This window comes from Podarcis erhardii (genome assembly GCF_964252035.2).
Source record: "Podarcis erhardii genome assembly, chromosome: 3".
In the NCBI taxonomy this organism is placed as follows: Eukaryota; Metazoa; Chordata; class Lepidosauria; order Squamata; family Lacertidae; genus Podarcis; species Podarcis erhardii.
Window position 1 is genome coordinate 50,509,859 of NC_138507.1, and position 27,876 is coordinate 50,537,734.

The following is a 27,876-nucleotide window of genomic DNA, read 5'->3' on the forward strand; positions in this document are numbered from 1 at the left end:
ACTGCACTATATATTCAGAAATCGGACCCTGAAAACTCATTGCTGCCATACAGCAGCTGCAAGTTCAAGCTCACTGTCCTCCCACCCACTAGCAAAGGGTTGAGATTATGGTTCAATGCTTTGTTTTGCAAGCAGAGAAAATAAAACACTGTGCAATTGTAGCCATCACTCATCTGCCTTCCTCCCTGTCACCTTACCTCCCGTTCAATGTTAAATTTAGGGAAGAGACAGATCTGCTACAGCATAGTTCAGATCAAAGTGGAAATTTCTGACTCTTCCTTTAACAGGAAAAAAATATTCTAAGACAAAATGCAAAAACAACCCCACCCATTTTAGAAGCTGCACAGAAACATTTCATCTCAAATTAAATACTTTGCTTCATTACCTCATTTCCACTTGCCAGAACAAACTCTGACAAAGTGCCTTGTTTCCAGGGAGGAACTGCTGCCCATACCTGGAAAAAAAAGAAGTCCAAAACTCAAACATAGTCCAAAGCTTTTCATGGTTTAGCAGAATTTCTAATCCTTAAAAATATTATGTATCAAATTAAGAACATAATAAGAGCCTGCTGGATCCGGAAAATTGCCCATCTAGTCCAGCTTCCTGTTCTCACAGTGGCCAACAAGGTGCCTATGGGAAGCCTGAAAGAAGGCCAGAGTACAATCACAGCTGTAATCCCAAGCAACATGTATTCAGAGGCATGCTACCTTGCAGGACATGTTGGGAGAATAAAAGGCTAAGGACTAAACCATACACAAATCTGGAGTGAAGTCCCTAAAATGGTTGGATGGCCTCTTTCCAGCAACTCCTGCAGCCAAGCTGGTGCCAAACATATTGCTCCATACACACTGCCTAGGCTTCTGCCCTAGAGAGATCACTTTGGTGCTGCTAACACAGGAGGCAGCAGTTACAAGTTACTGGTCTCTGCAGCCACCACTGCAGCTGCTGTGATTCTCCAGAGGTTTGACTTTACCCACAGAGGCGCACTCCATCGTCTACTGAGACAAATGGATGCCAGCAAAACAGTGGAATTGCAACATAACTTCCAACATGGTATTACTCAAGTTGGCACCTCTGTATGCAGCTTATGTACAGGATTATCCAACTTTTCCCTTACTGGAACTCCTAACACCTTAGAACTGCAGAAGAGGCAAAAGAAGGAGTCAAAGAAAGAGGCACCATTTGTAACTTCTGGTTTGGCAGTGCACAACTGAAGCAGAACATGCACACTGAGAGTGAGGATTTATAAATCCACTTAGAGTAACTCCCATTCCTTCCTTGCTCATCCTTACCTCATCTCCAGGTTTGAAATATTTCACGTCTAGTCCACACTCCATCACAACTCCAGAAACATCCCGACCAAGTGTGAGAGGGAATTCACTGCCTGTGCTTGTGATGTGCAACGGATCCCGCTTCATCCTTATAGCAGCAGCTCCATAACCGCCTGCCAAGCAAACAGAGAACAGTTGTCGCTGGTTTACACCGTTCAATTTCCTATGCTCAAAGAAGCCCTGCTCTGCATTAAACAGCAGTGTTGGACTAGGACTTAGGAGACGAGAGTTCAAATTCCCACTCAATCAGGAAGCTCAGTGGATGACATTGGGCCGGTTGCTATCTCTTGGCCTAACCTACCTCACAGGGTTGTTGTGAGGAAAAGGTGGAGGGGGGAGAACAGCGTGCACCACCTTAAGCTCCTTGGAGGAAAGGTAGGGTTTGAACACCCCATTTTGCAGCCTTCCTGCTGGCTACTCACTAATGGCCCTCCTGCCTTCCTGCTGGGAAGCCAGTTCAGCCAGGTGAGCTTGATATAGGGACTCCTTAACCTAATCCAACCCTCTCCCTCCAGCCCAGCATTCAGGGGAGAGAAGTGTTGGATTGCTATGTCGGTCTTCATTTTTGTTATAGATAGGTAGCTGTGTTGGTCTGCCATAGTCAAAACAAAATAAAAAAATTCCTTCCAGTAGCACCTTAAAGACCAACTGAGTTAGTTCTAGGTATGAGCTTTCGTGTGCATGCACACTTCTTCAGATACACATTTTTGTTGCAGCAGAGTAACAAATTGAAACATGATTGAATGCAGAGCATCGTATCCAATGGTAGTCAAACTCACAGAAGACCCATTGACATTAATGAGCAGCACTAATCTATGCCCTGTAATTTCAATGGGTCTGCTCTGAGCAAAGCTCAGGTGGATACAGCCCAGAGTAAGACACATCTAAGCCCACTGATTTCAGTGAATTTAGGCACCATTAATTCTGCATATGGTAGAAACATTTGTAGGCCTAAAAGAAATCATGCCTCAATATATGCGTTAAGCTTTATGGTGCCATTTTAATTAGATTTATTTGGGTGGATTTTGTTTAGTTTTTTGGCCTGTTTTTTCTATAAGACAGTCATACCCAACCAGAATAGGGCCAATGAAATCAAACTGCATAAGGCTAAAAAGGCTATTAGGAGCACTGAATATGAAATGCAGTATTTCACACAACTAATGCAGACTTTACAAAGACCATATAATATTTAACATCACACTCAGCAAACACCAAGGTATGAAAATATAAGTAATTATAAATAATATTCATACAGCTCATTTCATGAGTTCAAATCAGTTTACAGTTTAATCCAAATTATTAATCCTTACTACCAATCTGCAGAATAGGTAAATATTAATGGTATTAACTGTGACATGCAAGGTATATAGGCACTTACTTCGCATGTTAACATCTATGGGATTTAAGCTTGCAGCATGGACTTTAATAATCACTTCATTAGGGAAATTGATTAAAGGGAACATCATGTTATTTGTAAATCGCAGCACATCATTCTTTCCGTAACGGTCAATCACCCAGGATGGCATCGTCGTACATCTTTGGCAGGAGACGTGTAAGTTTCTACACGGAAGCTGCTGGATTAAACTTTTTCCCATCCCAAGGCAGGTAACACCCAAGCCAGGGCAGTGCAACAAGCTACTGAACACTTTCCTACTAAACGTGTGTCCTTTTAGCAACATGACTGCAAAAGCAAAAGGAATATATATGGCTTTAATGCTGTGCTCTTTAATGGATATGCCTCAAACACACACTTTCTTACAAAGCAGGCCAGTCAATTCTGATCTGAAATGCACATTTATAAATTTTGTATTTTCTTTTTCTTTTTTTAAAAGACAATTTTGACGTTTCTCTTTTCTTCCCCCCCCCCAAAAAAAGACAGGGAGAGACAGAGAGAATGGAAAAACCCAACTTTTCCTGTTACACCTCCATTCCTCACTGGGTTTCGCAAGAATCTGAGGTATACAGGAAGTAAAACACAGCAGGGTTTTTCGTTTGGAAATGTCAATTATGCGCCAGCTCCTAGTGAGACTATCAAGTCCTGAGGCTGGCGACCCCTTCCCCCTAGATATAAGCAGTCCTTAATGTCCTAACTTCCAGAATCTCTCCCTCCCACCCGCCTCTCTCGCCTTTCCTCCAGGAAGACCTGGCCGCGTGAGCAAAACAAGCTCTTTTAGCCTGCCCAGCGTCTCCTTCAGGCGGGCGCCCTGTGTTCCCGGTCACCCAATTGACACAGCTTTCCGCGGCCTGACCGCCCCCCAACCAATAGGAACACAACATCATTTCAACCCCGAAAGTCTGAGCCAATCAGAGGCGCCGATGTTAGAACGCGTTATTCAAGATGGCAGCGCCCATGAACTCGTTCGCAAACTGCCGGTAACAGGAGCTACTAATACGGGTGAAGTTTCGCGAGGTCAATAGATTATTTTTATTCCGGATCGGTAGAGAAAATGCTGCGAGCTTCGCTTCGAGAGGTGAGGCGACGCTGGGATTGGCTGCTTCCCCCCACCCCCCGCACCGCTGCCGTGGACGGAGCAAGCTATTCGCCCCTCTCTTCCCAGGCTTCATCTTCCTGCTCGGTTCTAAGAGGGAACTTTAGGCAGAGTTCCCTCTTAGCGGGTGGGCATTGCTTGCTTTTCGACAGCAATTCGGTTCCTGCTGCAGGAAAGACAGTCAACCCACGAAGCGCTTCCATTTATTGCATTTTTATGCTATGGAAAGCTTCACCTGTCGGATTTCTGCCTGCTGCGTACATGAAACATCAGCAAAACGTGATTAAAAGCAAGGCAATCATGAATGTGATTTTGTTTATATACCAAGGTCAGTTCGCAGTTGGAAATTCAAGTGACAGATATTTCCAGCCCTGAAACAGTTAATAATGCCTGCTAAAAGAGAGCTGTTTTCTCCAGTTTTCCATAAGTGAATCCTACATTCCACCACCTCCAGTCCTACGGCAGCGATGGGGCAGGGGCACTCTAGCAGAATTTCCCTGAGAAATCTCTACAGAGAGAGCATGAATTTTCTGCCCAACAAAACTCAATCATTTGCATTTCAGGCTTTAAAAAAATCTTAATTTGACAATAAAGAACTTTTATTTACTGACTGTACAGTCTATTAAGCATATTTTCCCTTTCTTTTAATTTTATTTCTAGCTGCTGGTAAACATACATGTTCATAATTGTATTTTTAAAATACAATTATATTTTTTAAATTCCAAGCATGTCAAAACAATAACAGCACACATTGGTTACCTATATACGATCAGTGCATCCCAATGCACGCAGTGGGGCACTTTTCAGTAAACATGTATAGATAGGATTGCACTGTTCAAATATACATAATTTCTTTCTGATATATATTTTTTTAAATTAGTGAAATTAACACCAGTGTATTCATAGTGTACCATCCTCGGCAAATATAGAGGTATCTAGTAACAACAAGATACCCCACATGCTAGCCTGTTTGGCTGCTATGTGGGTTGCTATGCAAGACCTTCTAATCAACTGTAATCACAAAGCCAGAATTTGCCTGTCTGTAATTGATTCCCACCCAAAACTACTGGCAATGTGGAAGAACCCTAATTGAGGAGATTGTGCATGACACCTCCAGGCTGGTATAGGTAAAGAGCCTAAACCTGGGGACTTGCAAAGGAACAGAAAGCATTTGGAATCACTGCCAGAGGAAACACAACCAGTGGTAGATCTTTCCATGGGCAGAGCTGGGGAGCGCTGTGGTAGATGTAGGCCCACTATTGGGCAGGGTGACTAACTCTTTGTTCAGGCATCTGATTTGTTCCTTGCATGCCATTTTTTTGGCCCCCAAGATCTGGGACCAATTTTGGTGATGGCAAAAAGAAAATTAAAAATAAAGTAGACTAACTGCTGGGGTGGCTATAATGTAAAATATGAAGTGATTACCTAACAAAGCATCTACAGATAATAGTATTGAGAAATCATTTGTGACCTCATTACTCACCTGTTTGGTAAACCAACTCCAATATTACTCCACATTTAGTGGCCATTTTATACAATTGCACATTTTAATAGTTATATTTCACATAATATTCTCGTGTTGTTGCTTGTTCAATCAAAGGTAGTGTAAGTACAGACAAAGTAGAGAAGTTGCTTTGAAAACCAAGTCTTTAAAGCTTACTCTTGAAATTCTGCTAAAAATAGAAAATTTTGATGTTTCAGATATCTATAGCACTCAAGGAAGGCCAAGTGAGTCCAACAGAGCTGTGTCAGAAATGCCTCTCCTTAATAAAAGCTACCAGATTTCTTAATGCTTATATCACTGTAGCAGATGACACAGCATTAAAACAGGCTGAGGCATCGGAGAAGAGATACAGGCAAGGTAATTTCTGCTGAACAATTGTTCTTCCTTAAAGTATGTTGGCTGTGATCCTTACACTTTCTGCCCAGAATATTTGTTTACTCGTATTGGGGCGGGGGGGAGTACAGCTAACTTCACTGTATTTCTGTGATATTAGTTAGGCCTTATTCACACATTACATTAAACTATAGTTAAAATAAATTATGGTTTAATATGACCAAGCATTCAGGGCTGCCCCACCCATGAGGCAAAGTGAGGTGACCACTTCAGGTGGCTGGATCCACAGGGGGAGTAGATCCTGATATAGATCTTTATTTCCCCCTTGTTCCTGATATAGATTTCCACTTACCCCTTCTTCCCGGGTGGAGATGGGGGCAGCCAGGTGCCAGAATGTCTTGGGCTGGCCCTGCTTGCACTGTTTCAGACCAGGTTTGGATCTAGCAGCTCTTGGGCCAGCTCAATCCCACCCGCTATCTGTCCTTGGAATGCTCATTAAAGCACTACTCAGGCCAGAGACCTACTTAGACTTGTAGGCAAAACAATAGCAGGCATTTCATTAAAAGTGCCCCAGGCAGAAAAAATGATTTTGGTAGGTCCTATGACTCTGAAACCTAGTACAGCATTTGGATTTCTGCATCCTCTGTTGTTAAAAAAGAAAAAAGTCTAGCCATTATGGTTAAAGAAAGTAGCTCATAACTTACCTCATTTACAAAATGCCTTTCTTGTTGTGACGGGAGAGTTGCTGAAAATGTTGTAGAGCAAATTAGAACTGAGGGAAATTTCTAATGGTAAACCAAAAAGTGAGAATTGATGCACCCAATCCTACACTCTATTGACCATAGCAGCAGTTCACTTTTCTGAAAACAAGACCCATAATGCATGTTATTTTGCTCTGGTATTCGCACTAATGCATTGGCATGTGAGGACAGCCCCACTGCTGCTTCTGTGCTCTGTGGCCAAGCTGCTCACATTCCTAAGTGCTACACCATAGCTGCAGCACTACTGACCTAGTACTATCCACAGTTGTGCTAGGGGGGAAGGGGTAGCAAGAACAAAAGGTTTAGGAGACTGAGAGACAACTGTGTGGTTTTTTTCACACCTTTTCCAAATCTGCTGGCACAGCAGGTCTAGCAGTTCAGACAACATGTCAAAAATTATTTAGAACAACCTCAATCTTTAAATAAGGCTGTGTGCATGATGCACTGATTGAAATAATCTTCACACTGTCATCCGTAATATAGGTCAGATATTGGGGGATTTGGATGGAATTCCTTTTGCAGTGAAAGACAACTTTAGCACAACTGGAATCGAAACAACATGTGCATCCAAGATGCTAAAAGGTAAAGTAGCATTTTTAAGATAAGCTGACAACTTTGAGCTCTGCTCCTCAATCTATTAAGGATATAGATAGGAGTACTGTGGTTCTGTCTTAAATGGATTCATTCTTTTGTAGATAACTATGTTGATGAGTAGATGTATTGGATCAGAGGTTTTCAACCTTTTTGAGTCCACAGCTCCCTGGACCAACGACGTTCTTTCTACGGCACCCCTGTGGGGCTCAGAAGCCCAGTTATGTCACTCTTTACCTGCAGAGCTGGCAGCCTCTCGCCCCTTTTCAAACACCCTCCCTTGTGGAGTGTTCCCTCAAGCTCCTCTCCTCTCCACTGTCCTTGGGAGTCCTCCAGGCAGCCGCCGCCACTGCCCCTGGTCTCTGAGCTACCAGGTATAAATAAACCTCTTCAGATACCAATGTTGCACAGACACCAAAACAAAGACTCTAATCTTCAAGTCCACAGGCACTGACTAGTTCCACTGATTTCATTGATTCACTTGAATATTTTTAGAGCCTTCGTACCTCCCTGTCTTCACTTTGAAACTTGGGGTAGTCTCAATAACAGTTTGCAGTTTAGTAAAGAGGTATGATGAATTGAAAATGGGCAGAAAAATGCTGGCACAGTACATGTCTTATTACCTGCTGGTTATCTTACTGGATTACTGCCAATATGTGTGAAACCCTATACTCTTCTACTATTAGTAGAGCACATCATTGTATAGGCTTTGAAAGGGGTACTAGAACCCTTCTGTATTATTAGTTGGGCAGCTGAACTCAGTATTTGTGGAACAAGTAATAAAGAGAGGGGAGATGTCAAGGTTGCCAAGACACGCTGCAGTTTTGAGAAGAGAATCTTCTCTCAGGCAGCTATGATAGCAAACATCTAATCTTATTGAGGTAGTTTCCTGAAACAAGTTAAAAGTGCACCCCCATAATACAAAACAATGAAATACCTGTGGTAGTCATATTCTCAATAGGAATCCATGTAAACGGGGACTAATGGTAATATACATGGCATACTCATTAAAAAAAAACAACCTCACTAATATAAAGCAATTCATCCAATCCAGTCTTTGTTTTTCAGGTTATATCCCCCCTTACAATGCAACTGTAGTTCAAAAATTGCTGGATCAAGGAGCTGTGCTTCTTGGAAAAACAAACTTAGATGAATTTGCCATGGGGTAAGCCAAGTTAAATATTTTTATGCTGTTGGGTGCCTGATGTGTTGCTTCACTTCTGTTTAACTACAGATGCAAGACTGCCTATCTTGATGCTTGGCTGAGAACATCATGTGGTGCTAAAGCTCTGGCTGCTCAGTTTTCCTCCTGCTTCTGAGATTTTAGCAGACATTGGCCACATGGTTTCAAGCCTATCTTTGCAACCATATAAATTGGGTCACATGCTTCAGGGATGAAATTTCTTACACACTGCAAATACATAGAAACATGGGAAATTGCCTTATACCAGGTCAGGCCATTGGTTCATCTAACTCAATATTTTCACACCAGTCTTCCCTTAACAGGCACCCTCTAGATTTTTTGGACTACAGCTCCCATCATTACTGATCATTGGTCATGCTGGCTGAGGCTGATGGGAGATGATGTTCCAAAACCTCTGGTGGGTAGCAGACTGGAGAAGGTTGGCCTATACTGACAGGTGGCAGCTCTTCAACTTTTCAAACAGAGATTTCCCAATGGGGTGAAACTTTCCAGAGTCTATAGGAGAGCTTCAGGTTGTTCACCCTGTGTGAACCAATCAAATTTAGGAGTGTCAACCGATTTATTTTTTGGTTCTGTTTCAGAGCAAATGATTTCATATGTACTTGGAAAGAGAGACAAAAAAGTTGTTAAATCTGTAGCTGAATTGATAAGCTTCAGGGGGCATTCAACTAAGTTTTACTCAGAGTAGAGCCATTAAAATAATGGACCTAGCTTTTTGGGGGGGGGTATTGGGTTGTTGTTTTTATTTTTATTATGTATTTTGTGACTTTATATCTTGATTTTATTCTGTGAACCACCCTGAGACCCCAAGGTATAGAGCTGTACATACATTCAATAAATAATAATAATGATGTTCATTAATTTCAGTTAGTCTACTCTGAGTAAAACTTAGTAGACTACTCATTGCAGTGTCTATTTGTAAACAAAAGCCATTATTATTTCCATAGCACTTTTCCTGTGAATTAAGCATTTGATGGTCCTTATCTAAATTTTCTGTGTCCTTAACCTTGACTAGTAATTTAGCCTGAGAGGCCAGTGAAGGCATAATACAATGTGACCTTTAGCTAGTTAAGGAAATGGCCCATTGGACTGCCTTATTTCGTCTCCAAGATCATCCCCAATGTCCCTCTATCTCTTGAATACTACCCACAATGTATTCTTTCTCCATGATTTTCTCATCTTAGCTCTGGAAGTACAGATGGGGCATTTGGACCGGTTAGAAACCCCTGGAGTTACTCACGACAGTACAGAGAAAAGTGTGTGCAGAAACCCAGTGCTCAAAATGAAGACACCAGCTGGTTGATAACAGGAGGAAGCTCTGGAGGCAGTGCTGCTGCCGTATCGTCTTTCACATGCTTCACGTAAGAGGCTTTTTTGGAACAGCTTAATTAAAAGCATCATAATGCAACTTCATAATATTTGCTGAGTGCCAACAAGGGCCTAAGTGCTGTTCATACCCAAAGGCCTAGGAGCAACCTGCTCCCTGATTAGATCCCTTACTGTCTATTCTATATAGATAAGGCAGGACTTGGTAGAGGAGTACTGAGGACAGTGTAAAGCCCCCTTTTATGTCCAAAAGGTTGACTTAAGCCATGTCATTCTAGACAAATTTCCATCCTCTCAGTGTGGGCATTTCGTATTGCTTGGAAAGGATTTATTGTGGCAATAAAGAAGGAAGGATGTTGGTTTCTGCTCTCTTCACTGTGCAGCGAAGTGCTTGTCACAAGACAATGTTTACATTCCACAGTCAGAGTTACTGTTGGTTTTTCCCATGGGAAAGGGAGACTGGATGTGACGTACACTGGTTTCCTGTTTTTCACTGTTCTTTGCAGTTCAGTGTGTGCTTTAGAGGAGAGAGGATGCTTTTCTCTGCTCCGGCAGAGGCAAGATGTTTTTTTCTGTAACATACCAGCTTTGAAGTGTAAATAAAGCAATATACAGTATGTAGCACGTACTCCTCATCCTTCCGCTGTGCACGGGACTACTGCTTATCAACAACATTTGGTTCCGGGCCCAGAAAAACGCAGTCATCTTAAGAATGGGCTTCAGAAGTCGAATCGGAGTGCCGGCAAAGGATCGGAATGCAGGGGGACAGATCGGAACGGAATCTGCTCTGCGCGTCAAGATGATTGATGAGGTATGTGCTACTGCTCCGGGCAGCCTGCCAGCTTCTAATTAATGGCTTTATGGCTGGACTTTGAACTTTTTAAGGCAGTTTTGCCGGGCTGGGGAAATCGAAAGTAACTTTTAAAAGTGCTCTTGGAATAAGCAGAGTGGCACAGGCAGAGGCTGTTTTGAACTTGCCTTTGGAATGAAGCAGCACAGACGCAGCTTGTATAAAGCAGCATGATTTAAAACAGCAGACATGACGCAGAAGGCTAATGCCAGAGTCATGATGGCCCTTCAGGATGCTTGTGGAATTCCTAAGCTCAATAAGAATAACTATGCGGACTGGGTTCTCTATGCAGAGGCTATTCTGCGGAAAGAGGGTCTGTTTGAAGTTATTACAGACACCCCCCCAGCTCCAGTCACAGATGCATGGGAAGCTAAAGATTCCAAAGCAAGGGGAACTCTTACATTGATAGTATCCCCAGAAGAGCTCTGTCTATTGCGTGATAAGACCTCAGCCAGACAAATTTGGGACGCTTTGAGAGAGGCTCACTTGAGGACAGAAGCTGGATCCACTATGTTTTACTTTAACAAGCTGCATAATATGGCTCTTGCTGAAGGTGGAGATGTGCGTAAACATCTGATGGAGATGCAGAATCTGAGACATGAGCTGCAACAGAGAGGACTCAACTTTCCAGAGGCTGTGTATTCCTTCATGATACTACAATCTTTGGGTTCAGGTTGGGAGTCTGTTGCGACTCAGATTGCTGTACAGCCTACTGCTCAGCTGACAGTGGACTATGTTACTGCCGTGATTCTCAATGAAGCAGATCGCCGGGGTGCTGGCTGCATGGGCAAGTGGGAGACTTCGCAGACGTCATCCCATAGTGCAGTGGAACCACCAGATGGCGCCAAAGCTTTGAAGGCAGTCAAATGCTACTCGTGTGGACGTCTAGGCCATATGAAGAGGGAATGCAAATATCCCAGGGCCAAGACAGAGCAGCGCAGTGGAAGCTCATCGCGTGGAAGAGGCCAGAGCAAAGGCAAAGGTCCAGTGTCCAGGACAACGCAGCCCAAGGCAATGGTCTCACGCTTCACTCCAAAAGATGCAGAGGTCCAGAAGACGTCTAGATCTTTCTTCGTGGTTGATTCAGCAGCGACGCACCACATGTGCAACGATAAGCGACTGTTCGTGTCTTTTACACCGCAGGAAGGTGCGATTCACCAGGCGGATGACCACACAATCCCCAGTAAAGGCTACGGAACTGTTGTTCTTCACAGTTTGGACTTATCGATACAGAATGTGCTTTATGTGCCGGATGCCAAACATAATCTGCTCAGCGTTGGACAGCTGAATGAGCGGAATATTGACGTTTCCTTTAAGAACAAAAGGTGCATCATCACAAAGAAAAATGATTATGTATTGTATGCTGAATATGTTGATCGTTTATATGTTTTGTATTATGATGATGTTGTGCAGGATGACACTTGTTGCATTGCAGGTTCTAACAAAAGTTTGCATGCAGAATGTATTCACGATTTTCATCGAAAATTTGGTCATTTGCATTTTGAGGCAGTATCTAAGATGCCTGCCTTGGTTGAAGGTATGACTATTAAACCCTGCAGGTACCACATGAAGTGCAAGGCATGCGCAGCAAACAAGGTGAAAATGGCTGCGAAAGGTAAGGTGTCTAGTAGGCAAGCTACAGAACCATACCAAATTGTTCATGCTGATTTGGTTGGACCACTAGCGCCCTCTTTGGGTGGAAACAGGTACTTCATGGTTCTCATTGATGCATTTTCCAGGTATATTTATGTGTACAATCTCAAGCAGAAATCAGAGGCTTTTCCTAGGTTCAAGGAATTCTGTGCTTGGTTGGAAAATGTGCATGGTAAGAAGATAAAGATTCTTTTCAGTGATCGCGGGGGAGAATTCACTTCTCAGCAGTTTGAAGCTTTTCTGACTGAGAAAGGAATTCAACACGATTTGTCTAGTCCTCGCTCGCCATGGCAGAATGGACTTGCGGAACGAGCAAATCAGACATTGCTTCAAGGGTTAAAAACCTTGCTGCATGATGCCAATCTTCCAGAGAGTTATTGGGCCGAAGCTCTCTCATGTTTCACTTACAGTTATAATCGCAGGTTATCTTCAGCGATTGGTTGTACCCCCTATGAGAAGATGTTTGGCAAAAAGCCATACATCAAACACATGAAAATTTTTGGTTCTGACATGTGGGTTCACTCACCACAAAACTCTAAGTTAGACAAGCGTGGATTGCATGGTATCTTTCTAGGTTATCAGAAAGGTTCTTACAGAATAATGATGACTGACTCAAAGGCAATTAAGCTCACAAGAAGTGTTGAGTACAATGCCAAGTGGGGGGAGAATGTGGGAATTTTCCAATGTTATCCTGATGACAGTGATGAGACTGAGGATAGTCAAAAGCAACCACAACAACCCACACCCACTGATGAAGGTTCTGATTCTGAGTCTGAAACTGAATCGGGTGATTCAGAGGATTTCGAGAGTGCGAAAGCCTCTATGCGACCCTCTGAAAGCTCTGATCAAGAATTGGAGGAACCATTGTTCACAATAGGCCACTTTTCTCCTAAAAAGGAAGAGGAAAGTGTTGAAGACCTAAGGCTAATTCGCAGGTCACAAAGAGCCACAAAAGGCAGACCTCCAAAGAGATTTGCTGATGAGTTTGCTAAGATAGCAGTAACAGCTGTTAAAAGCTCCAAGAAGGTATTTGAACCTTCAAGTTTCCAAGAAATCCAGGATTTGGATTCAAAGGAAGCTGAGCCATGGTTAAATGCAATGAAGGCTGAGCTTGATTCCTTGGAAAGGAACAAAACATGGGACCTAGTTCCAGTAGTTCCAGGAATGAAACTGCTTGGAAGCAAATGGGTCTTCAAAGCGAAGACTGATCAAAATGGCAAGATAGTCAGACACAAAGCCAGATTGGTAGCCAGAGGTTTTGCACAAGTACCAGGTGAAGACTATCACGAGACCTACTCACCCACAGTGAGGTATGAGAGCATTAGGCTTATGCTCAAGCTAGCTGCAGAGGAAAATCTACACATTAGTCACCATGATGTAAATACAGCTTTTCTGTACGGATCTCTAGATGAATCACTTTATATGCTTCCACCTGATGGCGTACAGGTAAAACAGGGATTTGTTTGTGCTCTGACGAAGTCCCTTTATGGTCTCAAACAAAGTGCACGGTGTTGGCACACAAAACTCACTGAAGTATTGTTTTCTCTAGGTTTTAAGCAAGGGAAAGCTGATCCATGTGTATTTGTCAAAGAGGAGGGGCAAAAGAAACTGTATTGTTTGTTTTATGTTGATGATCTTTTATTCTTTTGGAAAGATGTCACAATGTACAATAACGCCCTAGCTCAACTGAAAGAGCACTTTGACATGAAAGATCTTGGTGAGGTAAACAACTACCTATCTCTGGAAATAGAGAGAGATCAAGATGGTAACATTCTGGTACACCAGTCACGGAAAATTGCTGATGTGTTAAGCAAACTGAACCTGATGGATGCTAACCCTGTAGACACACCGATGACAACAGGTTATCAGGTAGATGACACTGAAGAAGCATTTTCTGACACTACACTGTACAGAAGTGTGCTAGGCAAGCTAAATTTCATTGCCAGATGTTCAAGACCAGACATTGCTGTTAGCTGTAATTTGCTAAGCAGACAAGTCAACAATCCTACTGTTAAGGATTGGAAAGCTCTGAAACGCATAGCGCGGTATTTGAAAGGCACTATGCATTACAGACTGAGATTTAACAATCAGAAGTCTGGTGGTCTTGAAATATTTGCAGATGCAAGTTTTGGAAGTGACACTACAGACAGGAAAAGTACGTCTGGAGTTTGCTATATGTACAATCAGGGTCTATTTGATTGGTCATGCAAGAAGCAAACAACAGTTAGCTTAAATACTTGTGAAGCTGAACTGAATGCACTGTCTTATTCACTTAAAGATTGTGAATGGTTGTTGCAATTGTGCAAAGACATGAAAATTCCTGTCAAATGTCCAATCCAGGTTTACCAGGACAACAAAGCATGTTTGGCTTTGCTGAATTCTGAAGGTTGTAAGCAAAGCATGAAGCACTTGCAATTGAAGTTGCAACATGCTAGGGAACGTATTCAGAAGGGACTCGTAACGGTGTCCTATATGCCAGGTAATGAAATTCCTGCTGATGTATTGTCCAAGATTGTATCAAGGGATCAACACTGTACCTATGTGCAGAAGTTGGGTTTGTACTGATATTGTACGAACACGCTGCCCAGTGATGTTCACAGAAAGGGGGAGGATGTTGGTTTCTGCTCTCTTCACTGTGCAGCGAAGTGCTTGTCACAAGACAATGTTTACATTCCACAGTCAGAGTTACTGTTGGTTTTTCCCATGGGAAAGGGAGACTGGATGTGACGTACACTGGTTTCCTGTTTTTCACTGTCCTTTGCAGTTCAGTGTGTGCTTTAGAGGAGAGAGGATGCTTTTCTCTGCTCCGGCAGAGGCAAGATGTTTTCTGTAACATACCAGCTTTGAAGTGTAAATAAAGCAATATACAGTATGTAGCACGTACTCCTCATCCTTCCGCTGTGCACGGGACTACTGCTTATCAACAACAGTTGCCAATATCCTCTGAACCTCCTCTCTTTGACAAGTGTTGTGGGATCTTTCCAGCAACTCAGGCACACAAAAAAAGGAGAAGGAATTTCGATTCAATGAAATCTACAGCATCTCCTCCCTTACAATAAAACACCTTTTCATCCCAGGCTTTTGTGTTGACATCACTGTGGGCTAATAATTCATATAGAGTAGGATTTTTCAGACTAACATTCTTCAGATCCTCGGTTTATTCTACATTTCATAGCTGTGCTGAATACCAGTGCTTTATGTTTCTTTCTGTTTTGTGAAGAAATATAGTTTTGAAAAAGTTTAAAACGCAAGCCAGCTTTGAAGTCCTATTTGTCTTCATGAGAAAAATCTAAGTGGATTTTTAACTTTCCAATTTTCATAGAAGCATAGAAGAGTTTTGAAGGGACCATGAGGATCATCTAGTCCAACCCCCTGCAATGCAGGGATCTTTCTCCCAATGTGGGGCTCAAACCCACGACCCTGAGATTAAGAGTCTCATGCTAACCCTCAGGGTGAAAGAATAGTTTTTCAGATTGCTTAATTTTAGCTGTGTGTTTATTCTAAAAGGTAGAGTGTTTATTTGAATAATAATATTTCAATATTTAATTCAGAAATTTATGCAACAATACACTTTTTAGTCAGGAAAATGTCTTTCTAAGCCTTGTTGCTATATATCAGTGGTTCCCAACGTGGCAATTTGATTTTTAAGGGGGGCAATTCGAGAATGAGTTATTAAGAGTGTATGGTCTTTTAGGCTTCCTCCACGTGAATAGGAGTTCACTTTTTGAATAATAAGAATATATGTCACTGGGGGGGGGGGCATTAGGATTTTAGAGATGCTTAGGTGGGGCATGGCCAAAAAAAGGTTGGTAACCACTGCTATATATCTATAGCTCACTCTTCTTTCAAGGAAGTCAGCACCATAAGACTCCCAAGTGATCTCCCATCAAGGTGCTTCTGAGAACTAAATCCCCTTGAGCCATATAATGTACCTTCAGATGACTTTGGTCTGCTCCTGATCTGGAAATGGTCTCTGTACTTAAACTGCATGAGAGAGGAAAGTCTGCTGAAACTCCATGAAGGAACACAATGAGAAAACTGCACCCTTTGAATTTCTTCCTGGCAAGCATATATTCCAGATAAAACAGAGCCCTTTCAGACTAGGCACTTCACAGGCTGACAGCAGTAATAGTAATCTGTATGTTGCTCTTAGACCAAGCAGTTTACGTATTGTGGTTAACTGCATGTGCATTTCTTCATTGGAAAAGTGTTAGAAGTGATTGGGAGGTCATGATGCCTTGTTTCTGTTAAAAACAAAGACAGCCTGGGGAAGACATGCAATGGCTTCTCAGATTCCCATAGGCATCTGCTTGGCTCCTGTGAGAACAGGATGGTAGACTGGATGGGCCTTTGGCCTGATCCAACCAGGCTCTTATGTTCTTGCAGAGCAAACTGGGATGTGATGCAGAGTTTGCTCCTGACTGCCGTTATTATTATTATTATTTTTTTCAACCATAGGGCTCTGGGATCTGATACAGGAGGATCCACCAGAAACCCAGCCTCTCATTGTGGAGTGGTTGGCTTGAAGCCAACGTATGGCCTGGTTTCCCGTCACGGTCTTATTCCGCTGGTGAACTCTATGGATGTGCCGGGCATCTTTGCCAGATGTGTGGACGATGCAGCCACCGTGTTGGGTATAATGATTACACCTGTCTCCCTAGGGAATTCTCTCAAAGCTAGTTTGGTTCAAGGATTCTCTTTTCTTTCCTGTAGCTCATGAGTCTTTCTGCTTTGTTTCAGGGGCACTCAGTGGCCATGATCCAAAAGATTCAACCACCGTGCAGGACCCCGTCCACCCATTTCAGCTGCCCAATTTGACAGATGTGAAGGATCTTTGCATAGGCATACCAAAGGTAACTGGTATGTAAATAGCCACTTGGAGGGGGGAAATAAACACCAAAATTAAATGTTAGTGAATTCCTATTGCCTATGACTGACATAGGTCATTAAAACATTTCTCTTTAACCAGGCCTTTGGCTGGTTAACATTCGTTTTCCTCTTAAATGAGTTTGTGGGAGTGGGGTTGGTTACTGGTTTGTTTTGGATCTTGTTCTTGGTTTTGCATCATTTTTTATTGGAACTTTTCAACATACAATAAAAAACAAACTAATCTAATTAAAAATAAAAAACAAAACGAGAAAAAGGGGGGAAGCAAAATGTTTTCATTGTGTATTTTGTGTTCTCATTTTTTATTTTTATGTTGTGAACTGCCCAGCGATTTTCAGATGAAAGGCAGTATAAAAATTTAAATAATAATAATAAGTCAAGCCGCAGAACACAATCAGTGTTGAAGAACAATGGTACTTATTTGACATTCATTAATCAGAATGAATATATGCTTTAGGAAACGCTCTGTTTGGGCTTCCTCGGAACTGTCAGGAACAAGAAGTACTCACTGAATGCCTGTCACACATACACTTTGAAAGAATCATTATATTTAATTATTCAACCAAAGTCTTCAAGGTGTTCTTCTAAGTTGACATGTGCACTCGCATTTTGGGATGCTTGAGGAATTCGGAGGATGTGAATTCCAAAAGTGGACTCCCCTGAACTGCCCCTCCAGGACTAGTGTAAAGACTGGAACATTCACTTCAGAATCGACACTCACCCAATTCCATGGGGCAGGCCGAGTGTTGGAAAAATAGGCACAGACAACCAGGAACAGCTAGAAAGCATGGCTCCTGCCACACTTGTTGTAAATGGATATGCAAGTGCCCCTGAAAGCAATGATAGGAGTTGACATGCCACCCCCTTCAGAAAGATTATATTTTTTTAAAAGGCAGCTGCTCTTATGGGGACAGCCTCCCTTGGGAGTAGGGAGGGAATGACACACCACTGGAGCTCATCACTCCCAAGGCAAGTATGTATCCACCTTTAAAATAATATTAATGTGAAGAGGGATTTTTGCCTTCTGAAGTTATTTACACATGTTCCTCATTTTGGGTTATACACACAATTCCCCATCCTTCCTTTTGTGGATGTACTTTGATTTTTTTTTCCCAGTGAGATGGACAAAGATATTGAAAACCCATTGGTTTTTTTAGAGAACTAAATTCATAACATCCAGACCAAAACTCATAGTTGACCATTCTGACTTACTGCAAAAGATTGCACTAAAAATAAGAGAGAAAGAACTATGCACACTGTGAAAGAAAGAAGTGTTGAATTACAATGTGATCTTTGCCATATCTGCTCAGAAATAGGTTCTGCAAAATTCAAAGAGGCTTCCTCTCAGGTAACGGGGGTTAAGACTGCAGCCTTAATCACCATGGTGCAGCCTGCTTGTTAACTCATTGCCAGGAAATAGTGAAAACTTACAGCTCCTTCTCTTGAAAAAGAGCTTGGCTAAATCAAGGGGGAAAGCTATATACCAGCTGTTAATTAGTATTAATGTTTTTCACAGTTATTTAAAATGGTTACAACACTAAGAATTTTGTTCTGATTTGCAGGAACATTTTCACAATAGCCATTAATGGAAACTGCTGGAACCAGGTCATCCTTGAATGCAGAACTGGGCCTTATTGGCAATCATTGCCCACCATTTAGTTTAATATGTCATGTTGTTACAAAATCTACCTCTATTATTTATATTAGCCTAAAGTCCTCCATCTGAATTGGGGCTTGTGGAAAATCCTGTCAGGTCTTGGTTCTCCTTTTGCCAATGAGCTCCCCATCAGTCATTCTATCCTAGCTCATCATTTTGGTTCCCTGGGCTTTATGACTCAGCTCATTCCAGCCATTCCCAATTACCTTAGAAAGACAGGCTGGCCTCTGAAGCAAGCTGCAGTTTGGCACTGAATCTATAACTAAAACCAAACACATGCCATCCTAGCTGCTTGCCAAAGGAAGTATTCAATAATAATTTTTTTGAAAAGGACAAATTTTCACTTGGGAGTTTAACATGCTACAAACTACTTGATAATTCTGGCTCAGCTAAGAACTGTGAAGATGCACATAAAGTTGTTGGTGCAGAGGGTTATGCTTTTCACCCTCTCCCTTTTCACCCTCTCCCTTCTCTAGGAATACAACGTACCAGGATTGTCTAGTCAAACTCTGGCCGTGTGGTCCAAGGCAGCCGACCTCTTTGAGAAAGCTGGCGCCAAAGTAATTGATGTCAGACTCCCACACACCTGTTACTCCATTGTCTGCTACCATGTGCTGTGTGCAGCAGAAGTAGCATCGAACATGGCCCGATTTGATGGCCTGGAGTACGGTAAGGCTTCTTTCCAACAAGTGTCATGTAAATTAGATAAATTCATTGCCCTCAAAAGGTTATGCCCAAAAAGGCCTTACTAACGAGAACAACTAGGGTATAATATTATAAATGATTCCTGTTCTTTAATGGGCAGCCTATGAGCTGTGCAAGCCCTGCTGTCAGATCTGTTTCTAGTCCGCTTCTTCCAGTCATTATTGCTCCTGCACCTTTCTCTGTTGCTTACTGTGGCTGCAAGCCTTCACAGCGCTGGCCTGCATCTTTCTATATGATCTACATCATTTGTAGAATTGTAGCACGGTGGACACAACTGGAACACTAGCAACTACTACAAACATCCAGTGTGCAAATCAGGTGGGAGTTCTTAATGTGGTGGAGAGGTGTTTTGTCTGTGTGTGTGAGAGAGGGAGATGAGGGGGTGGGACTAGTCCTCCCCACAGTATGATTGAGCAATGCCAGTCCACTTTATACATTTGCCATAACCCACTAATGACTACACATTGATTTAATAAATCTAAACTAGAAATAAGTTCAATCCGAATGCATTTCGAATGGGAATGTGTTTTTGTGGTTAAAATCACACCTTTCAAAAGAGGAGTGTTTTTTTCTGCAAAAACATTACCTAGGACAATCACACATGCTTTTCTCTGCTTTCCCCAACCCCTTCCTCTCCTCTCTTTGTCCATTCTGCCCAAACAGAGTAGTGAAACTTCCACCTTTGAAGGTAGGGGTTGGCTGACTCATGGCTAGGACTCACATACCCAGGAAGGTCAGGCAGCTGCCTATAGCGCATGTTCCACCCAACCAAGCATCAACCGTAGTATACCTCCTCCTGAAGTTTGAGATACCAACAAAAATAATAATTAAAAAGTGGACTGATTACTGTGGATGTGTGTGAATGGTGTGCTACTTCTGGGAGAAAGGAAAGCACAGCAGCAGGAGGACTGATACACAAACCCTGGAGCTGATTGTAGGCTTGCTGTTTATTTGGTTTGCGGAATGGCAAAGTATATGAAAATCACTAGTCTCTAGATTTGGCAAGCAAACAATGTCTCCACAGAACAAGGTTAGGGAAGGAAGCAACAGATCAGTTCTCAGAGGCGACCTGTTTTTGAACTGAATGCCCTGTTCCAGCGTAAACACGGGGCTAATTTATTTGTAACTGGGAAGCAGTTCAAAGAGTGATGATCTGAAAGGAAGTTGGTTGAGCCCTGCTAACCTGCCCCCAACAAGTTTCAGCCATAGTAAGCTGCAAGGCAGACAGTCCTGCATTAAAAACTAGAGCCAAGTACAGTAACTTAAAACAAATATTATCTTTAAGTCATTTGTCTGCTTATGTACACCTGCTTGTGAGTCTCAATTCACAGCATGTCCCTAGTTGATTAAATGCAAATCCATTAATTATGTCAGAGAAATGTGCAGCCTGCCACAATATGAGCCAGCATATCTGATGTGCTTTTTAATTGTCTCTGCCAAAGCCTTTTTAGCACTGTGGAAAGTCTCTTATCAGTTGCAGTGGGGTCTGCTGGTGGCCAAACTTTCTGTATTATTTCTGTGAGCATGTTTTTATTATGACAGAAGTGTTGTCTCAGCTGTGTCCTTGGAAGAGTGCTCTGCAGGACAAAGTACATGCATTGTTCAGCTCAATTGTTCTTCTGCACTCAGGGTCAACTGATGAGGGAATACAATGTTATTGAAATACCTCTGCACTTCCTGGTCAGAGACAATGGCTCCTGTTCAGTATCACCCTCCCTGTACTTTCCAGTGTACTTTTTAAGTGCCAAGTCAGTTGAAATATTGTACTTCAACACATTGACTCTCAAATGCCTGTTCCCAGCATTTTTATCAGGAAAAGAATAACAAAGCTGAACAAGTCCTGGCCCTTTTTCAAAACGTTTGTGTCAAAATATATTGCGAAACATATAAGCCTGCTGAAATCTGCAGCCACTTCATTGTGTCCTTCCCAAATCTTAGATAATATATTCTAAATCAATATGAATGATTGGATATTATCAGATGAACCCCCTGACAGGGCATAAGTACCCTTGACGTACTCTGTATTATTCTAGATTGAAAATGTGTCTGCCTTAGGGCTGAGTTGAAACAGAACTTCACAGTCCCATTCACCAATCTGAAAAGAGGCTTCCACTTTCAGAAGTTTTGAAGGAGGTTCCAAAGAGGGAGTAAACTGCTCGCTCAGATTAACAATAGTAGGAGCTCTAAGGGTGAAGCTGCAGGAAAAGAAGGACCTGTATGGTCCAGGTCAGGAAAGGAGAACCTTCCAAGTTCTAGAACTCCAGTTCCTATCAGCCCCAGCTAGCATGACTGCTGAGCGGGGATGATGGGAATTGTAGTCCAGCAACATCTGGCAATCCTCAAGGTCCACCTTCCTGACTTAGGCGATGGGCAAGCAGTGGCTACAATAGCAGCTCCACGCCCTTTGCTTTCCTGCCATGTGCTCAAGCGCAGCCCCACTGCACACGCCCTTCCAGAATGAGGACAATTTTATAAAGGAAAGTTTGCTTTCATTCCAAACCGGCTTTATTGGCCCTCAGAGGATCTAATCAGACAGTGCCAAATCTAACTGGCTGTTTTGTGGCATAATGCTGTCATGTTCGCAACACAATCCCTGATATTCAGGGAACGTGTGAGGAAGAAAAGGTGCGGGGAGGAGTGAACAAAAACCTGGCACTAAAGCAGCTGCTCCGAGGGGCAGCGGGCAGCAAGAAAATTGGTACAAACAATGTAAAATTTTGGAAGGTTTTTTGGGTGAGGGAGCATTTAAGGTCTCCCAGTTATCCCTCTTCATGCTAAAAATGTTCAACCAAGACCATTCAACTTGTCCCAAGTCAAACAGCTACTTGTGTTATGTTTGTGTTTTGTGATGTGTTTGTCTTTTAATTATGTGTTTTAAAAATTGAATAAAAATTATTTTTTTAAAAAAAAAACAGCTACTTGTGGTGGCGGCGGCTGCTGCTGCTGAAACCCACGTGATTTGTTTAGCTTCCTGGCCCATGAATAAACAGCACCTGACATTTAGCTGTGTGCAACAGCAGCAAATAAACCTCGGGTAGATTTGTACAGCGCAGTAATTTCTACTGTTTATTCATGAGGTGACTTTGAATGGTTTAAGATGCATTTCCAAATCCCTGATGACTTTTAATTTTAGGGCACCGCAGCAGCGCTGACAAGTCCACCGAAGCCTTGTATGCAGCCACACGGCGGGAAGGCTTTAATGATGTTGTAAGGGGAAGAATTCTATCAGGAAACTACTTCTTGCTAAAACAGTAAGTTCAGCACATTTGAAAGCTCAAATTTACAAAGCTAGCATTTTATTTGTGGTTCAGTTAAGGGTGAAATTACTCATGTGGACAGATTTTTCCATGCAGTTAAGACAATATTATTATTGCTGATGCTGCTATAGCTGTAATATACAGCAAAACACTATTTCCTAAAATTATGCACAATCTACTAAGCGTTTTCTTGTTTTCTATTCTCTCCTATGTGCCCTCTTAACCAGGGGCTTATTTTAAATAATCAGAAGTGAAAACCTCAACTTTTTGTGCATGTGATAACTATAAAGCCTTTTCCCCCTTGGTCTCGTGTTTTATTTGGCTTAGAGAAACCTGGGTTCAAATGTCAGCTAAGGCGGGAACTATCATAGGTGACTCACCCTCTTGCAGGTCCATTTAAATGACTTCATGGAAGCAACCCAGACAGACAGTTGAGTTAAATTCCCAAGAAAGCTATTTTGTTCTTACTATAAAACAGTATCCAGGCCAACTGGGGTAAAGAGCTGACCAAAGAAGCAGATGTGAACAGTGGGCGACCAGAAGCCCAGAGGAGGAAACAGTGTCAAGTCTAATACCTTCAGATGGGTAAATGTTCTAGATGTTTCTTAAGATCATGGGGCATTTGCAAAGCAGGCCTTATAAGCACAATTTGTGCTACCCTGTGCTAGTGTGATGCACTGGATAGATTGCTGAGACCTGGTCAGATTCCTGTTCAGCTATGATGGTCCCTGGATGGCTTTGGGCTAGTGGCTGTCTGTCAGCTTTGCTTACTCCACAGGACATTTACAAGGATAAAGTGAGATGACCCTATGCACATGTTTGGAGGAGATTGGTGGTGACAATAAAATGCGCAAGCTCTGAGCAACCAGGTGGAATTAAAGGCAGCTGTGAGTTAGGTGGAAGGAATGACCAAAGAGAAATCCCAATTTGAGTTAAGATGCCCAGTGTGTGCTTAGACGGAAGGAAGAAACTCGAAAGCAATAGCTAAAGTTATTCAGATTGGGGCCCATGTCAGCTCATCATACCATACCAATCTTGTTTTGAAAACCTTCAAGAAAAAAAGAAATTACAACTTTTCTGGATAGCCTGTTGCCAAACTGCTTTGCAGTAAAGAAGAGCATTTTGCCAAATATTTTAACCCTAGTTCAACTCTTCCATCCTTTTGTGTCTTGCTCTTAGAGTGCACCACCTGCTATTACTGTATAATATCACAACACTTCGGCAACTGTTACTGCCATACACGTTGGAGTTAATGATAGGCGCTTAAGATTATGCAATTTAGGACTGTGTGAGCTGCTGATCTAAATGAATGATGCTGTGTTCCTAACTATGCAGGCATACTTAGAAGCAAGTCCTGATGGACTGAGACTGAACATGTCTCACATGTCTTAAGATTGTAATTATGCAACTCTTTAGCCCATGATATCCGTCATGGTGTTTCGTTGCACCAGAAGCGGTTTAGTCATGCTGGCCACATGACCCGGAAAGCTGTCTGTGGACAAATGCTGGCTCCCTCGGCCTGAAAGCAAGATGAGCGCCACAACCCCATAGTCACCTTTGACTGGACTTAACTGTCCAGGGATCCTTTACCTTTTGTATGCCAGTAAAATCTGATGTACTCTCTTGCTTAATAAACTGTGATCATCATTTCCACCCTAGTCTCGTTGAAATGCAACAGGGCAGAAAAGCATTCTAAAAGGCCTACTATAAGACCAGGATCAGCAACATGAATGGCTCTCTCTAGCTATGTAAAGATAGGTATGTTGAGGCAGATGACTTTAATCCAACCTTCTGATAATCCAGAAGGTGAGGGAGAAAAAAGCCACAAGCAGTAGCTGCATAGCACATCTGAAAAGACAGCTGAGACACACCCAATACTTGAATTTGAGGTCCAGTATTGCACTACCCCACATTCACTAAACTGTTACTATGCATCTGCTTGTTTGGTTAAATTATCCTTTTCTCATTTGTCAAGATTTTAAACATTAGCAATACAGTCGTACCTCGGAAGTCAAATGGAATCCCTTCTGGAAGTCCATTTGACTTCCAAAATGTTCGGAAACTAAGGCGTGGCTTCCTATTGGCTGTAGGAAGTTCCTGCAGCCAATTGGAAGCCACACCAGACGTTCGGGTTCCAAAGAACATTTGCAAATCAGAACACTCACTTCCGGGTTTGCGGCGTTCGGGAGCCAAAACATTTGACTCGCAAGTTGTTTGTTAACCAAGGTACAACTGTACTCTTCATTTCTAAGAGTAGCTAAGCACTGAAGTCAGATAGTCCTCTTATCTGAACAACTGAGGCCAGCATTACAATGCTTTGACTTAATTGGTTTTCTTTAGCTGTAGACTCAGGGAGAAAAGATAACATCTTGTTTCCAACTTTTGCACACACATCCAAATGCTGCAATTGGCTAAAAGACTCAATGTCCTGTTGCTAGTTCTCACAAAATGTGTTTTCCCCTCTAGGAACTATGAGAATTACTTCATCAAAGCCCAGAAAGTGAGAAGACTCATTGCCACTGATTTTGCAAAAGTCTTTCATTCTGGTGTCGATATTTTGCTCACTCCAACAACTATGAGCCACACTGTACCATATGTGGAATTCATCAAAGAGGATAACAGAACCCGCAGCACCCAGGATGATATTTTTACTCAGGCTGCCAACATGGCTGGTGAGAACATCTGAGTGGTTCATATACTTATCTAATCTTAGTTGTTGCTTATTGAATTTGCCATTCCCAGACAGACATCTTCTTAGTGCAGCATTCCTGAAGGCTTCCCAGCAGTATGCAAAAATGATTGGGGGGAAACCCTGTACTGATTACCACTATTATAGGAAAGGTTTCTCCCCCCATACACACACATCATTTTTAAATTTTTTAAAAATAGCATTATAATGTTATAGCATAATAATGTGCTTTCATGGTATTTCACTATTTTAAGGTTTTTTTTAAATAACAAATAGCAAGGAAAGTGTTTCTGCAGTAATTTAAAGCTATTTAAAATAATATATAGAGTAATAAAAGCACCTGTTACAAAGGCTATGGTAAATGTGTGCTGAGCTATGGATTGACCTTCCCTGGTATGTCACTGCATATAGCAAAGGTAAAGGTAAAGGTACCCCTGCCCGTACGGGCCAGTCTTGCCAGACTCTAGGGTTGTGCGCTCATCTCACTCTATAGGCCGGGAGCCAGCGCTGTCCGCAGACACTTCCGGGTCACATGGCCAGCGTGACAAGCTGCATCTGGCAAGCCAGCGCAGCACACGGAACGCCATTTACCTTCCCGCTGGTAGGCGGTCCCTATTTATCTACTTGCACCCGGAGGTGCTTTCGAACTGCTAGGTTGGCAGGCGCTGGGACCGAACGACAGGAGCGCACCCCGCCGTGGGGATTCGAACCGCCGACCATGCGATCGGCAAGTCCTAGGCACTGAGGTTTTACCCACAGTGCCACCCGCATCCCCGCATATAGCAAAACCACTCTCTTAAAAGAAGAATAGCTCTAAGGCTACCTACATAGGTGTAGATTGTGCTGCTCTGAAAAAAAAAAAAGTCAGACTATATTGTTTGGGAAAAGGCAGAAGGACTACAGGGAAAAGACAATGACTGAATGACAGCATTGTGTGGATGCCCCAATAAAAAAACAACAGCAAACAAAGGGGAGGCAATTCTACTCATTGGAGGCTTTTAAGCAGAGGTTGGATGGGTATATGCCATGGGTGTTGAGATTCCTGCATTGCAGGGGGGTCCCTTCCAACTCTACAATTCTATGATTCTACTGCACTCCTGATGGGACGCGGGTGGCGCTGTGGGTTAAACCACAGAGCCTAGGACTTGCCGATCAGAAGGTCAGCAATTCAAATCCCCGCGACGGGGTGAGCTCCCATTGCTCGGTCCCTGCTCCTGCCAACCTAGCAGTTTGAAAGCACCTCAAAGTGCAAGTAGATAAATAGGTACCGCTCCGGCGGGAAGGTAAACGGCATTTCCGTGTGCTGCTCTGGTTCGCCAGAAGCTGCTTAGTCATGCTGGCCACATGACCCGGAAGCTGTACGCTGGCACCCTCAGCCAATAAAGTGAGATGAGCGCCGCAACCCTAGAGTTGGTCACGACTGGACCTAATGGTCAGGGGTCCCTTTACCTTTACCTTTTTAGGTAAAGGTAAAGGGACCCCTGACCATTAGGTCCAGTCGTACTGCACTCCTAAAGTGGAGGCAAAAAGGTTCATTAATCTTGCTGCCTAGATAACTGCTCAAGAAGCCCAATCCATGTGGCCGAGTCTATCTTGGATGCTTTTGGAAGTAGTCTGGAAAAAAGAGCCTATTAGAAATGGAAGATGTGTATGCCTTGTCCTTAGTTACAGCATGGGACAGTGAAAATGTGCTTTCTCCTCTTATACCTGTGCATTCTCCCCATTGAGGCTGGATGAGAAAGAAATATGTTTAGCATATTGCTGCTTGTGTTGTTGTTTAGTCGTTTAGTCGTGCCCGACTCTTCGTGACCCCCATGGACCAGAGCACGCCAGGCACTCCTGTTTTCCACTGCCTCTGGCAATATTACTGCTAGGAGAAGCAATGCCAAATTAATGCCTTGTGTATTGGTTTTTGTTTTACCATTGAATAGTGTGTGATTCTATCAAACGATGTAAATAATGATCTATTTTGTCTTTCAGGGCTACCGGCTGTAAATGTTCCTTCTGCACTTTCAGAGACAGGCTTACCAATTGGGCTGCAGTTTATTGGCCGCGCATTCCACGAGGAACAGCTTCTCACAGTTGCCAAATGGTTTGAAAAGCAAGTGCAGTTCCCTGTCTTAGAGCTACAAGGGATGATGAATCATCTTGACACTGTCTCTCACCAGGAGAAGTCAGCATTTTTTTCATGATGGGTTCAACTATGCAGTGGAAAAAAGATTGTGAAGAAGCTTTTAATATAGACCTGGTTTATAATCGGCTTCCAATTGCTATTTGATTTAGCCCAAGCTCAGTTCTGGCCAAAAATAATGTAATAAAATTACTAACATGCTAGCATGTTGAAAATTTTGTTTCTTCTTCTAGGAATCTTGATCACACTCAAGGAAAAACAAGTTATTACAGTGTGATAAAATGGTGTTTGCTTCCCATCTGAAAATGAATCGCCCTGAGTAGTACTGTCACATAAGTGTAAGAACTGTGTATACGAAGCCCAGCCATTAATAAGGAAAACTTTAGGTCTTCATAATTTCATCTTACTGAAGAGGAGTTAACACCAATTACGAAGTTCAGCAAATAAAGATGAAACAAAGCAATCTCTCTGTGCCGCAAGTCTGAAACACTGTGGATGCACATCCCAT

General features: G+C 42.6%; 2 protein-coding genes across 8 annotated transcripts in view; one reads left to right on the plus strand and one right to left on the minus strand.

Moving 5' to 3' along the window:
* RTN4IP1 (reticulon 4 interacting protein 1) overlaps nt 1-27,876 on the minus strand; it is a 112,534-nt gene that overhangs the window by 60,437 nt on the left and 24,221 nt on the right. For 2 of the 7 annotated variants that reach the window (XM_081857236.1, XM_081857235.1), the window contains exons 1-3: nt 2,710-3,565; nt 1,293-1,444; nt 386-454 (exon numbers count right to left, since the gene is read on the minus strand). In XM_081857236.1, the coding sequence (XP_081713362.1) occupies nt 386-454; nt 1,293-1,444; nt 2,710-3,010 (522 nt within the window). In that variant the 5' untranslated portion in view covers nt 3,011-3,565. Of the gene's footprint in view, nt 1-385; nt 455-1,292; nt 1,445-2,709; nt 3,570-27,876 lie in introns of those variants that run through there. The other 5 variants (XM_081857234.1, XM_081857233.1, XM_081857237.1 and 2 more) reach the window with 3 other exon arrangements.
* On the plus strand, nt 3,656-27,855 carry QRSL1 (glutaminyl-tRNA amidotransferase subunit QRSL1). The gene is made up of 11 exons (XM_081857180.1): nt 3,656-3,802; nt 5,522-5,681; nt 6,902-7,000; nt 8,078-8,174; nt 9,398-9,574; nt 16,501-16,676; nt 16,783-16,895; nt 19,063-19,255; nt 22,425-22,542; nt 25,015-25,220; nt 27,218-27,855. Exons 1-11 carry the CDS (start codon nt 3,779-3,781, stop codon nt 27,427-27,429), a joined length of 1,575 nt encoding a protein of 524 aa, XP_081713306.1. The 5' UTR covers nt 3,656-3,778; the 3' UTR covers nt 27,430-27,855.